The 12,860-nt window shown below is 38.0% G+C and overlaps 1 protein-coding gene across 1 annotated transcript in view; it reads left to right on the top strand.

Annotated features, from left to right (window-relative positions):
- CEP192 (centrosomal protein 192) overlaps positions 1-12,860 on the top strand; it is an 88,566-nt gene that overhangs the window by 52,404 nt on the left and 23,302 nt on the right. The window contains exons 32-41 of the mRNA XM_055799884.1: positions 52-115; positions 781-920; positions 1,054-1,146; positions 2,159-2,274; positions 4,454-4,630; positions 6,468-6,558; positions 7,320-7,496; positions 8,001-8,261; positions 8,477-8,595; positions 10,602-10,711. Coding sequence (XP_055655859.1) covers positions 52-115; positions 781-920; positions 1,054-1,146; positions 2,159-2,274; positions 4,454-4,630; positions 6,468-6,558; positions 7,320-7,496; positions 8,001-8,261; positions 8,477-8,595; positions 10,602-10,711 — 1,348 coding nt within the window. The remainder of the gene's footprint in view (positions 1-51; positions 116-780; positions 921-1,053; positions 1,147-2,158; positions 2,275-4,453; positions 4,631-6,467; positions 6,559-7,319; positions 7,497-8,000; positions 8,262-8,476; positions 8,596-10,601; positions 10,712-12,860) is intronic.

Here is a 12,860-nt window from a genome sequence, read left to right on the forward strand (position 1 = left end):
TTTAGTAATTCTGTCCCTCCCGTAGGGTAAGTCAACCAATTTCTTTTTCAGGATCCCGAAGCTTTAACAGTTTGGGTTCTGTTCCATGCACCTAAGAAACAAATTTCTTGTTCAGGTATAGCAATTTGATTTTTCATTTCAGCTGAAAAAAATTTGACTTCCAATGTATGCATGTGTTAGAATTGCAGGAACAGGCTGGAAACCTGAAACATTCTATCTTTAGTTTGTGTGTCCTGATACTTCTGGTATCGCATTCATTTTTAGTAACAGAAGGAGGCAGAATATATCTAGGTCTTAATCTTTTAGATATTAACAGGAATGTTTATACTTTAGTATCAAACTGTACAAAGTGGTTATCTACTGCAAAATATGTGGAATTTGCTTTATTCCTTCTGTTGAGGGAATTAAATCATCACTTAAGGAAATATTGCATTGGATTGCAAAACAGATAAGAAATTTGAAGGAACCTCTGAGTTTTTCTGTCTTCCTAAATAGTGAATAGTACTAGCCAAACTAGTTGATATGTATATGAGAAGATGTCTTTTTGTTTGCTTTAGGGACAATTTCAGCCCCATTTGACAGAAAGGTAAAACTTTTAAATAAGATTCTGTGAGACCTTATTTGAAAGAAAAAAACATGTTGCCAGAGTAATGGGAGAGCTTTTAATACCACCACAAGATTAATATGTTGATCGGACAGTAGCAGAAGTAAGACATGCATCCATAGGAATGGCTTTGCTGCTAATGGACTTGCTTTTGTTACACGTGGAATTGTTCCTAGATTCCTTGGGTCCTGCAGATGAATTCTTGGCAAGAGTTGATGTGGAAGTTGATAGTCCAGGACCTAGCAGTGTGATTAAAAGTATTCCTCTCCGAGCAAGAGCTGGAACAGCGAGGATACATGCTCCAAAGGACTTACAGGTTTGCATGTATTCACAAAGTGTGTTTCAGTAATAGTTTGCCTCTCCTAGCCTACTTTTTTTGTAATGTTTGGTTTTATTATATATGTATATATACATAGATACATACATACAGACTTCTTTACTTTTTCCAGACAATACATCTGTCTACTAGTGTGGGTTCAACAGCTAAACAGCAGCTGCCGCTGAAAAATGCTGGAAATATTGGTGTATATTTGAAAGTTAAGGTAGGTTGACTTCTCCCTGTTGAAATCGTGAGTTTTGAGCCGTTAATAATATTGAAACTAGAGCTGAGCCTTGGGGATCCTAGCTTAACTGTGTGATTTGACAAAAGGTTTAAAAGTTTACATAAAGAGAGTGGAAAACAGGAAAGAGATTAGCTCACATTATTGGAAAAAAGTGTATGGAAGTTTTGCTGCTTGACTTCAGTTATGTTTTTTTAACAAACATACTTTAATGATTTTTAATAAATAAATTTTTAAGAAGTGTATACAAATACCTAAAATTTTGTGGTGAATCCTGTGCTGTACGGCAGCTGTTAACTAGCTAGTGGAGTGAAGCCCATTTAAAGCAAAGAGGAATATTAGCATTGGGAAACATCTTTATTTCCTAACAAAGCTGCATTAGGTTTATATGTGATGTGTGATCTCTTTACTAATTTTCTTGAGGATCCATGGAAAGCATGGTCCCAGACTGAAGGGTGATGAGACACATTAGAAACCAGCATTTCAAAGTCAACGGAAGGAGCAGCCGGTCTCCTTTTACATAAAAAAAATTAAAAAAATATTGAGGGTTGTGAGCCCATCATTTCTTAGAGCAGAGGTCATGGAAACAGGATGCATGACTAGTATCACAAACACCACATTGGTGTGATACTGGATACTAATTGATACCAGTAATAGTTGGTACCAGCCTTGAGACTAGTGATATTACTTCATGTAATAAGTACTACTTATTGTTAAATTCTTTAAATCTCTTTGTGGCCCCTTCAGTGATGTATACACAGTTGATGTCTTTAGTACAAATACCTCTAAGAGAAGCATCTGGAGTGTCTGACTTCAGAAGAGTTTAACTCTTCTAGTAAACTAGTGCAGGCTTATGGGAAAGTTCTGAAGGTGCCAGGTGTATTTGAGTTGTCTGAACTGAACATGCACAATCAAATCATATTACATCTTGCAGAATTGTTCATTCCCTTAAAATAAGTAACCAACCCTCCCTTTTCCCCTTGTTTGCTTTCAGACATCAGATCAGGACAGCTGCTTTGCTGTTGAACCAGAGGATCTTTTCCTTCTTCCTGGAGAAGAAAGGGAAGTGACTGTCGTTTTTTTCCCAAAAAGCATAACTAGTACAGAAAGGTAACAACTGATTTTATGCCACCTGTGTTAAAAAGAGTTACTTTTGACCTTAAGGTCATGAACAAATTGAAAGTTCTACCCACGGGGGAAACTTGAAACTTTGACTTGGGTTGCTTTTGTGAGAGTCCTCATTCATTACAAAGATTTTTGCTGGGGTTCTTCTGTATAATAGATTACCTGCCTCTCTTGCTGTACATAGCTTAATGACCAGACAATATTTCCCATCACAGATCAGCAGGTGTCCTGAGACTTATTTAGTGGGAATAAATGGAGTAAGTTTCTGAAGCCCTTTATATGGTACTTGTTTCTAAAGTACAGCAAAGCCTTAAAATACTTGTCTTCAGCAGCTCCTTCAATTTCTTCTGCTCTTCTTCACTCCACTGAGACAAGGGACATGTTGTCTCTATTTTACATACAAAAATCTTGAGCACAGATCAGGATAGAAAGTGCTCATTAATTTTGGCTGCCATAATTAAATAAAATTTCAGCTGTAAATCACGTACAACATTAATGTACATGTTCCTCTTGCAGATGTAAGCATTCATATTTTTGCACGTTAGCACCTGTCAAACTTCATTCTGTGAAGTAGATTTGGTTGTTCCAAGTGACCATTCTGGTGTCATGTAAGATTATTTTATTTTTTTTTGGCAATAGCAGGGTTCTGACTGATTTAATCAGAGCAGCTTTTCCTCGTTACATGTTTTCCAGTTTCTGCTCTAGTAGAGCAAGAATGGACAAAGGAATGTGTCCAAAATATGTTCAGCTTCACTGTCTAGTTTAAGTAGGCCTAGCTAGTGCATTAAATAAAACAATGAGTTGTTCTGTGCTAATGACAGCATGATCCTAATGGATAGGCACACAAAATGATTTCTTTGCTTTCCTGTAGCTTTATGCATAACTGGTTTACATTACAGGCTCAGGGTACTGAGTAGGGTTGGAAACTTTGCAGTCAACTTGCAAGTGTTGCCAAAGGACTAATGAACTAACTAAACCAGTAACAGGAGTTCATGTTCCCTACTGGTGGGATGCAGGACTCAGTCAGTAGGCATCATAGGAATTCAATGACAGCTAGAGTGAAGGATGTTGAGCTTCGTTCCTGGCTCTGGGTGGGTCTTGTGCCATGGCAAATGCTTCAGTCTATTTTTAAAAGCTTGATTTCCTTCCTGCCCTGTGCCTTTTTTCTAGTTTTTTCTGTTCTGTTTTTCTGACTGTGTTTTCTGTTTTTCCTGTTATCATTGGTTAGATACTTCCAATCTCCACTTCTTCCATATCTACTTCATCCTTTTGTTTTATTTTTTGTTGACTTCTGTCCACCTTAATTAGACAGCACTGTCTTTTTCTGTTCCTCTTCTGTTTTGTGGTTTGTTTGTTGTTTTGGTTTTTTTTTTTTTTTTTCCTTTGGTGTGCCTACTTTCTCTTCTGTTTTCTTTGCTAGCTAGGTTCAGCTTTCCTAGTCAGTATTAGCCCATTTCTTTCTACTTCATTATTTAAATGTATATTCCTGATGCTCTCATTCATTTGTTTCTCTGCTCTGCCTGAAGAAGGTGGTAGTCATCTGGACAGTGCTTGTGTCCTATAGGGTAGAGACTGTATCATGAGAAGGTGGCTGATTCCGTGTCTGTGGTTTCAGTGTTCTTTATCACAGCAATTCCAGGAAACAAAGTGAGGAAAAAAAATCTTAGGTTTGTGGCTTAGAACGCTACCATTGTTAACAGGACTCAATTTAATTTTGATGCTCCTGGGTATCTCACACTTGTAAAACTTCATTGAAGTTTCACAGGTGTTTCAAAAGGCATTTATTTAATCTATGTAGAGACCGCCAGACTTTATTTTTTGCCCATGGTAACTTCTAATTATTTTGACAGACTAATTTTGGAGAGAAACAATTTACCTAGCTGTAGTGAAATACTTACCTGAACCATTTCCAGATGAAATACTTCAGAAGATTGCTTGAGGTACATGTGACATGCATATTTATAGCCCAGAGGATTATTTTGCTATGCCTAAAGCTGGCCTTTGTCATAAAATAAGAAAAAGTATTTGTATTTTCCCCTTAAGAAGGTAGTTTAAAAAGGTCTATCTATAATTTTTTTTCTTTAGTTATGTTTTGTTTTCATCAGCTGATGTTCAGCTGATCAGTTCTGTGGTGGGATTTAAATGTATTTATTTATTTTTGAAGTACTTTGAAAATCCTTGTGCTGCCATCTGGGCCTCAGTATGAAGTGGTGATAAAAGGTGAGGTGGAGTCTAAGGAAAATAGACCTGTGTCTACAGCTGCTGCCTGCTCGGACATCCCACCCATTCTCTCCAACAAGCAGTTCATTGCCTGGGGAGGAGTACCACTTGGAGCATCAGTGTAAGTATTAGTTGGGCAGCTGTTCATATAGAATATAATATTAAGTATAGGAAATATACTTAATGGCATTTATTTGAGGTAAAACTTCCACATTGATCATCCACAGGTCATAAACTAAGCTATTGTATGACTCAAGTGAGAGAAGCAGTGTATTACAATTAATTTTTTTTGTGCAAGAAATTTTTGGAAACAAACTGTGATCTTGTTTGAGCTTTTTGTATTCTTTAGGAGCCTTTAGTTATTGTTAGAGTAATAACTGATTCTGTAAGATTAGTGTGTTATGTAAGTAGAAATGTAGTGGTAAATGTTTTCCAAGTAAGCTGATGGAAAAATTATATTGGTTTGACACCTGTCTCTTGCTAGAACTAAATCTCTGTGCGTGTTTTTCTTCAATTCATCTATTAAGACTAGAAGAATCCAATGTGGTAATGTAATTTGACCATCCAAATAGCATAGGTTGTTGGAACATCCCGTAATTTCTATGCATTTGAATGTGTTCCAATGTTAAAAATTTTAGTGATGGAGAACCCATTGCATCCCTAATTAAGATGTCTGTATCCTTCAGACTAGTTCTTGTCTGAATTTCTTAGTTTCAAGTTTCCAGCTTCAGTATGCCATGACTCAGTGAAACTGTTCATAGTTGTCTAGATACACTTTGCTGGTTTTGTATGTAAAGGCTGCAAGTTTTGCAGATCTCTGGACTTCTGTTAAGTATCACTGTAAGGACTAATCCAGAGTTGTTCTGATACTTTTTGAGGAATCCAGTAATGTTCCTGGTTGTTTAAAAGTGATCCATGTTTGTAGCCAACAAATGTTTTTAATAGCTATGTTCCTATATTCCTATATTTTTCTGCTTTGTTAAGACAGTGTATTTTTAACATGGTAGTTTTGGCTGTTTGGTGTTTGAGAATTACTTTTTCTTTGTATGCTGCTACCTTTTTATTTCCTGTTGCTCCTGAAAAATAGTTTTTATGCATCAGTGGTTTTAGGAAGCTGAAATTGTTTTAAGAATATTTGTTCCAACAGAGTACAAAACAGTGTCTGCCACTGAAAATCAGGGAGATGCTTTGCTATCCCTACGTCCTTCTCTTTGATTTTTATTACATGATCCTTCCTCCTCTTTGTGTTTTTTAGCAAGTTTTAAGGCTCGTCCCATCCTTCTGTGGTTGTTTTTTGACTTTGCAAAATGATAAAGGCACTTGCTCTGCTTGCTGGAGGTGTTTCCTTCCTTAACAGAGGAAGGATCTGAGTACTGTAAGCCTGATCAATGCCAGGATATATCAGAGAGAAAAAAATTACTTTTTGGTCAGCCTGACACTGTGAAGTGGCCATAACTTTCTTTAGTACTATCATGTTGAAAAGTACATGAAAAGCAGAAGTTATCCTTAATTTTGTGCTTTAAAACTGCTCCAGTGAATCTGGGCCAGACTACTCACAAGACTCTTGCTTCTGCATGACTAAGTGTCTCCGGATAATTTAATAGTAACTGTCTCTTAAAGTGGGTTTTTTGAAGGAATTTTTGTATTGACACAACTGCAGCTTGCATTAAAAGTTCAAGCTGTTAAGTACAATACTTGAACTTCAGAAGAGCTGTATTTAGATATTTTGAGGTGGGTTTGCTATTTGAGGATTGATGTGTAATGGTATATGACAAGTAAGGTCTTGTAAGTTTGAGCATGCAGAAATAATTTCATGGCTAACATCCTTTTGTTCGGAGAGGTGATTTTTTTTTCATGAAATGACTTTAAAATTGTCTCATCTCCATTGTTTCTGTGAATAAATATATTTTACAACAAATGTAAATTAACTGCATATAAGTAAACTTCATATTTTTCAGCCAGCAGAAGTTAACTCTAAGAAATGACTCTCCGTCTGTGACCCAGCATTTAAGACTGTTGATAAGAGGCCAGGATCAAGATTGCTTTCAGGTAACTACCGTGAAAAATTCTCTTTAGTGCTAGTGATGATTATCAGTTGATGTGTATAATAAAAATGTCTTTGCCCTGAAGTGTTGTTCCCATATAAATGTCATTGACTAGCAGGCTGCAGGAGTGCTTGCTGCCAAGATGGGCATGGTAGCAGAGCTGAAGCTACAGTGGTAACCTTAGGAAGAGCTGAAATGGTAGGAGTGTTGCAGCAAACTGGAGGTCAATTCACAGCTCCTTAAGCTGCTGTAACATAACAGAGTCAATACTTGGTGGAGTGATCCATCAGTGGCCCTTCTTGCAGGAGGGAATCCAGACCTCACTTGAAGGGACTGTGTATGTGAGGGAGGGAGGAAAGAAAAACTGAAATTAGCCTTTGGGAATTACTGTAACTAGAGGGGGTTTTTGGTCAGTAGTCCACATACGTGTGTATCCTCTTTTCTCCTCAAATGTTCAGATTTGATATCTAATATCTTTGAGAGAATTAATGTAGTGCTGGTTAAGTTCAGCCTTACAGTATTGTGGATTGAAGGAAGAAACTGTGTGGTCTAAAATGAGAAGCATCGGTATGCTTTTTGTGGGAACATACAGTACTTGGTCTTTTTTGTTGCATATTAAGCATTACAACTTTCAGTTGACAATGCTATATGTTTAGTTAATCCAGATTTTGAGGAAGCTTATTTTGAGTTACTAATGAAGTAAGTCTTACTGCTATGTGGTTTTCCTGTTGTAGTCACTTGCTTCTGATGTCTTTGTTTTTATAGCTGCAAAGTATATTTGGATCAGAAGAACGCTTAACTAGTAATTGGGAACTCAAAATTCGTCCCAGAAAAGATACTAACATATACTTGATGTTTACACCTACTCGAATAACTTGCTTCTTTGCAAAGCTGGAAATCAAACAAGTGGGGATTCGATCACAGCCAGGAATTAAGTTTACTGTAAGAGTCCCAACCTAACTTCTAATAATTTGAAATATACTTTTTAAATGATTATTGAATCTAGTACTGAATAGCTGTTTCTATTGAAAAGCTGAAAGATACACACAAGAAAAGTTTAGAAGATACACAGTATGCTTATCTGTATACTTGTTAAAGATTGTATGGGTATTAAATTTTACAGTTTGAACACCAGTCTCAATTTTGCATGCAACTTTCCCCTTGTCAAGGAAGAAGAAAGATTTTTATATACTACATTAAAAGTAGCCTAAGATTTTTAACTCTAGAACTGTCAAAAAATCTGAACTTTTCTTGTTCTGTAGGTAGGTCTTAAATTAATTTTCAGTAGAACCTCAAAAAGATTGAATAAATTTAGGTTTTTTTCTGTCACTCTTGATCTATTTTACCATAGTTGTACAGAAGTTTTAGTTAAGAAGCTTTCTTTCATTGAAGTACTTTTTGTGTGTGTGTGTTTTTCTTTTCTTCCCTGCCCCACTCTCCCCACAGATACCATTATCTGGGTACGGAGGAACAAGCAATATAACTTTAGAAAATGTTAAAAAACTGTCAGATAGTTACATGGTAACACTGGATGGATTATTGCCTGCAAGTTTAAGGAAAGCTTCCTTCCTCATAAGAAATACAGGTTCTCGGGCTGCCTATGTTAAAGCACTGTGCTTTGCAAACCTACGAATGAAAAAAGTTATGGATCCTCAGGTAATGATGGTATCTCCAGAGAAGTTTGTACTAAGAGAAGGAACGTACGAAGTAAGTATTACACGTGATTCTGACCAAGTTTTATTAATTTAAATTAAAATAAATGTCATCAGTGAGAATGTGTCTAACTAGTCCTTTATTCAAATCTCACTTAACTTGTGTTAAACCCTGTTTCACTTGTACTGCGGCAATTTGTTGACTCATAGCCCAAATGTTAGTACTAACAATAAGATTCTTTTTCTGATTATGTATGTTTATTTTATCAGGTGATTACTATAACATGGAATCCAATGGAAAAGGAAAAGAGCTTCCATAAAACACACATGTTGGTATCAACAGTATGTTTTTTTTGTGGAGATGAAGTTTCTAGACAGCAGTATCGTAGGTAAGATGTACTTTGCTATTGAAACAGACACAGATGTTTAATAAAACATTAGAACTAGGGATGTGTGGTATCATGAGTATGGTTTTAACATGCTTCCAAAAATAGTGACAACCACCCAAAAGACAGGGATGATATGGAGAGATCTAGTAAGTCTTACATCTGGTAGGTTGTTTGGTGGACGTTTGATTTGATTATTTGTGGTTTTGTTTGCATACTGTAGCTACATTCTAGCTAAGGGTTTTATTTCCTGTTTGCATTTTTTAATTTGGGTGTGTTGGGTTTTGGGAAAAATTTTTGCTTTTGTGTGGAAGACAGTTGTGTTCTGTCTTAGTGTCTCTCTTTCCAATGTGTAGTTTTAATTTTTAAAGAAAAGGCTCATAAAAGGAGTAATACTCAAATTCAGTAGTATTAAGTTTTGAAAAAGATTCTCATCTTGATTTGCTAAATTCTGTTGATGAAGATGGTGTTGGAGTAGTTGTGTATGTGAGAGGAATAACATCAGCATATGCTTGTAACACACTGAGGAAATTTGTAGAATATATCTTATGGAGCTTAAATAGAGCCTGTGCAGTATGCTGGCATATTTTGCTTTTAATGACAGAAGTGGCGTTTTTGACTTATGCTGTATGTGGCGTATAGCGATAGTGCAAAATGTTAAGAACAGGCAGAGCACTAAGGTGCTGATGATCATTGTTCAGCACAAAATTTCAGAATGGCAGTATTTCACTATTGCTTTTAAATGGATTGCCTGAATTTTGTGAAGGTAATTGTATTTATTGTTACCCAAATAAAGTATTGAGCATATCTGAATTTAACTGTATGACTTCAAATATAATGCTCATGGAACAGCTGCATTGGCTTATTTTAGGTATCTTGGAAGATGCTTGTTACTGACTTGTATGAACTCCTTTGTCTAAGGCAATGCTCACTATCATTGAATCCATCTCAAAAGGCAAAAATATTTGGGGAATAGCTTTGATACACTGATCAACAGAAAACCCATTAGGAAGCTTGATACACTTGTATAGAGGTAATGTTGGAAGCTTTTTTGTTCAGATTCTGGACATTGGTACATGAGTGAAATTATTTGTTGCTGATTTTATTAGTCAGCAGGCATAGCATTTGCTTCTTGAACATAGTAGTCGGTTGTTTCGTGGTGGGAGCTTCTCTGAAGTCTGCCATGATAATTTGAAAGAGTTGCTTATTTCTTGAAATTACTTGAGTACTCTAAGCCAGTCAAAACCCATTCTGTAATTATGTACTAGGACGGGAATATGATTTGGGACTTAGAGGCAGGAATGTGAGATGAATAATCTGCCCAGTCTGCCAACCTGTGGCTCAAGTTCTTTACTCCATAATACACATAGTCAGTAGCCTGGTAAGTAGCTTAGACCTGAGAGTTACTATTGCTGAGGTAATATTCCCACCTGCACAGCTTTGACCCTATCTGATTGCCAGGTTTCCTCTTACTGACTTGTAGATTCCCATTTTACCTAGGACTATCTATATCCCTACGCCTCCCAGTCTTTTCTGCCCTATTGGCAGTCATGCTCCTTGGCTCCCATGTTCCTGCTGTTTGCTGGCACCTGCTCCTGCTGCTGCTCTGCCATTTAGTCAATTTTTCCCCTCAAAAGGCTTTCACTCGTGACCAAAATAGCATTCTTCTCCTTCCTGTGGTGATGGAAAAAAAAAATCACTCAGATGTCTGATGTACTTACCAGAAATCTAAGTAGGTGTGACTGACAGCAGAGAACAAGTATCTTGAAAAGACAAGCGTATGGTAGCCATTATTTCAGTGATTCCTTTTACTGTGCAGCAATAGAGAAAGTATTTCTTTAAACATTCTAAGATTATGAAGAGAGTTCAGTTTTGAACAAATGCTCACAGATTTGAGCTTGGTGTATGCAAGAAATGATGAGTTAAAATTGTGCTGGATTCTTACCAATCTTTCCAAATTGTTGTTTTCAGTACTTTGTGTAATTTAATTACTCATGTTTCTTTAACAGAGCTATGATGTATAAACCTGAGGTAGAAAAACACATAATCCCAGAAAACAGCTTGTTGAGAAACATTGTATTTGATGAAGAATTTCAAGGGGAGCAGCTTGTGACAGAAGGTAAGCCTATGACTTCTTAAAATTAAAATGTAATAATTGTTTTCAGGTGGAAAAATATGCTTTTAGACTTGAATCCTAGTTATTTTTCCACTTTTTTTTTTTTTTTGGTAAATGTAGAAGCAAATATCTCAGTTTGGGTTTGTGTGGCCAAGTTTTGGTAGCAGGGGGGTTTCCCCTGTGTCCAATGGAGACAATACCAGCCAGCTCCAAGACAGACCCGCCGCTGGCCAAGGCCGAGCCCAACAGCGATGGTGGTGGTGCCTCTGGGGTAACACATTTAAGAAGTGTGTGGGGGATTTGAGACAGGTAACAGTGATTTCAGCCAGTGAGAAGATTAAGAATATGTGAGAGCAACAGCCCTGCCAACACCCTGGTCAGTGCAGAAAGAGGGGGAGGGGGGGCTCCAGGCGCCAGAGCAGAGATCCCCCTGCAGCCCGTGGTGAAGCCCACGGTGGGGCAGGCTGTGCCCCTCAGCCCGTGGAGGGCCCGATGTGGAGCAGATCCCCACCTGCAGCCCGTGGAGGTCCATGGTGGAGCAGATCCCCACCTGCAGCCCGTGGAGGTCCATGGTGGAGCAGATCCCCACCTGCAGCCCGTGGAGGTCCATGGTGGAGCAGATCCCCACCTGCAGCCCGTGGAGGTCCATGGTGGAGCAGATCCCCACCTGCAGCCCGTGGAGGTCCATGGTGGAGCAGATCCCCACCTGCAGCCCGTGGAGGTCCATGGTGGAGCAGATCCCCACCTGCAGCCTGTGGAGGACCCCACGCGGGAGCAGGTGGGTGCCCAAAGGAGGCTGTGACCCCGTGGGAAGCCCAGGCTGGGGCAGGGTCCTGGCAGCGCCTGTGACCCTGCTGGGGACACACGCTGGAGCAGTATGTTCCTGGAGGACTGTCCCCCATGGAAGGACTCAAAACTAGTTAATGTCACATGATTTACACTCTTCAAGTATTCACCTACATTTCTGACTTGTTTGATGGCATTAGAAGACCTCACAGCAAACCCTATCGGAGGAAAAAACCTGCCACCTATTGCCACCGAGTGCCTGGAGAAAGGTAACTCCGTTTGGCTGAGACAGTGAATGCATCAACCTGACAGTCACCGGTGTACGACGAGGGGGTGACAATCACTTGGAATACTGTGAAGCAAATCACATGGGTGAAAAAAAAAGCAGTTTTATCTATGTGGAATATCTTCTCTTAAGTGGTTTCACCTTAAAATGCTTCATCATAAAGAGCTTCACTTGTGAAACCACCTAAACGTGGAAGGAAGAAGTGGTAACTGCGTCTGATTTTTTTCAGCATCTTATACAAATCTAAACCATCGATCTCAAAATGATGCCAACTGCTAGAAGATCACAGTTCCATCTGAATTGTTTTAACCTACTAGTAACACTTTAAAACTACTCTGTCTTGTCGCAGCATTTTCATGTTTGCCTTTTCTGACGTTCATTTAACAACTTGCGTTTTCTGATGTTCATTTAACAAACCGTTCTAGACAGCTGTCAGTTTTGCTAATGGTAGCTTATTTTTTCTTTCTGTAGAAAACAAGACCTACCTCTTGCATCTTAAATGTTTTTCTGTCTGTCTTTCAGACTGAGTTTGTCACGTATAGCTTATTGTTTCCTATTTGGTCACATTTGTGTTATTTGCTCAAAATTATTTATCTTGGTCATAAAATGTCCTTGCCCTCTTATGTCCTACTTTATCTACTCAATGTAAGGTGAGGACCGTTGTTTTAAAAAAAATGAAGTGAGACAGACTTGTATAACACTGCAAATATGCCTTCAAGGAGGTGTGCTGGAAGGGTAGCTCTTAGAAAAATAAACTAGATTGTTCTTACTCGTTTTAGCGATGCTACAGACTTCATGCCTTTCCTTACCTTCTTGTCACCCATTGATGTCTAGTGTGAATAGTATGCAATCATACAGATTAGTGTTCACTGAGTTTTCGGTGGGAATATCCACAGAATTTTTTTTTTTTTGTTATGTGTTCTTGTAAGTCAAATATTATGCAGGAACTAATAGTAGTACTTGGAATTAAGAAATCTGATTCTTTTTTTGTCCTTTCTATAAGATGCTATCTTTTAGGTGAAAAGTAAGTTCTTTTTTCAACATCTAAATGCTTTTTAAACTTTTTTGCCTCTTAAATGA

Source organism: Falco peregrinus, chromosome 3 (genome assembly GCF_023634155.1).
Source record: "Falco peregrinus isolate bFalPer1 chromosome 3, bFalPer1.pri, whole genome shotgun sequence".
In the NCBI taxonomy this organism is placed as follows: Eukaryota; Metazoa; Chordata; class Aves; order Falconiformes; family Falconidae; genus Falco; species Falco peregrinus.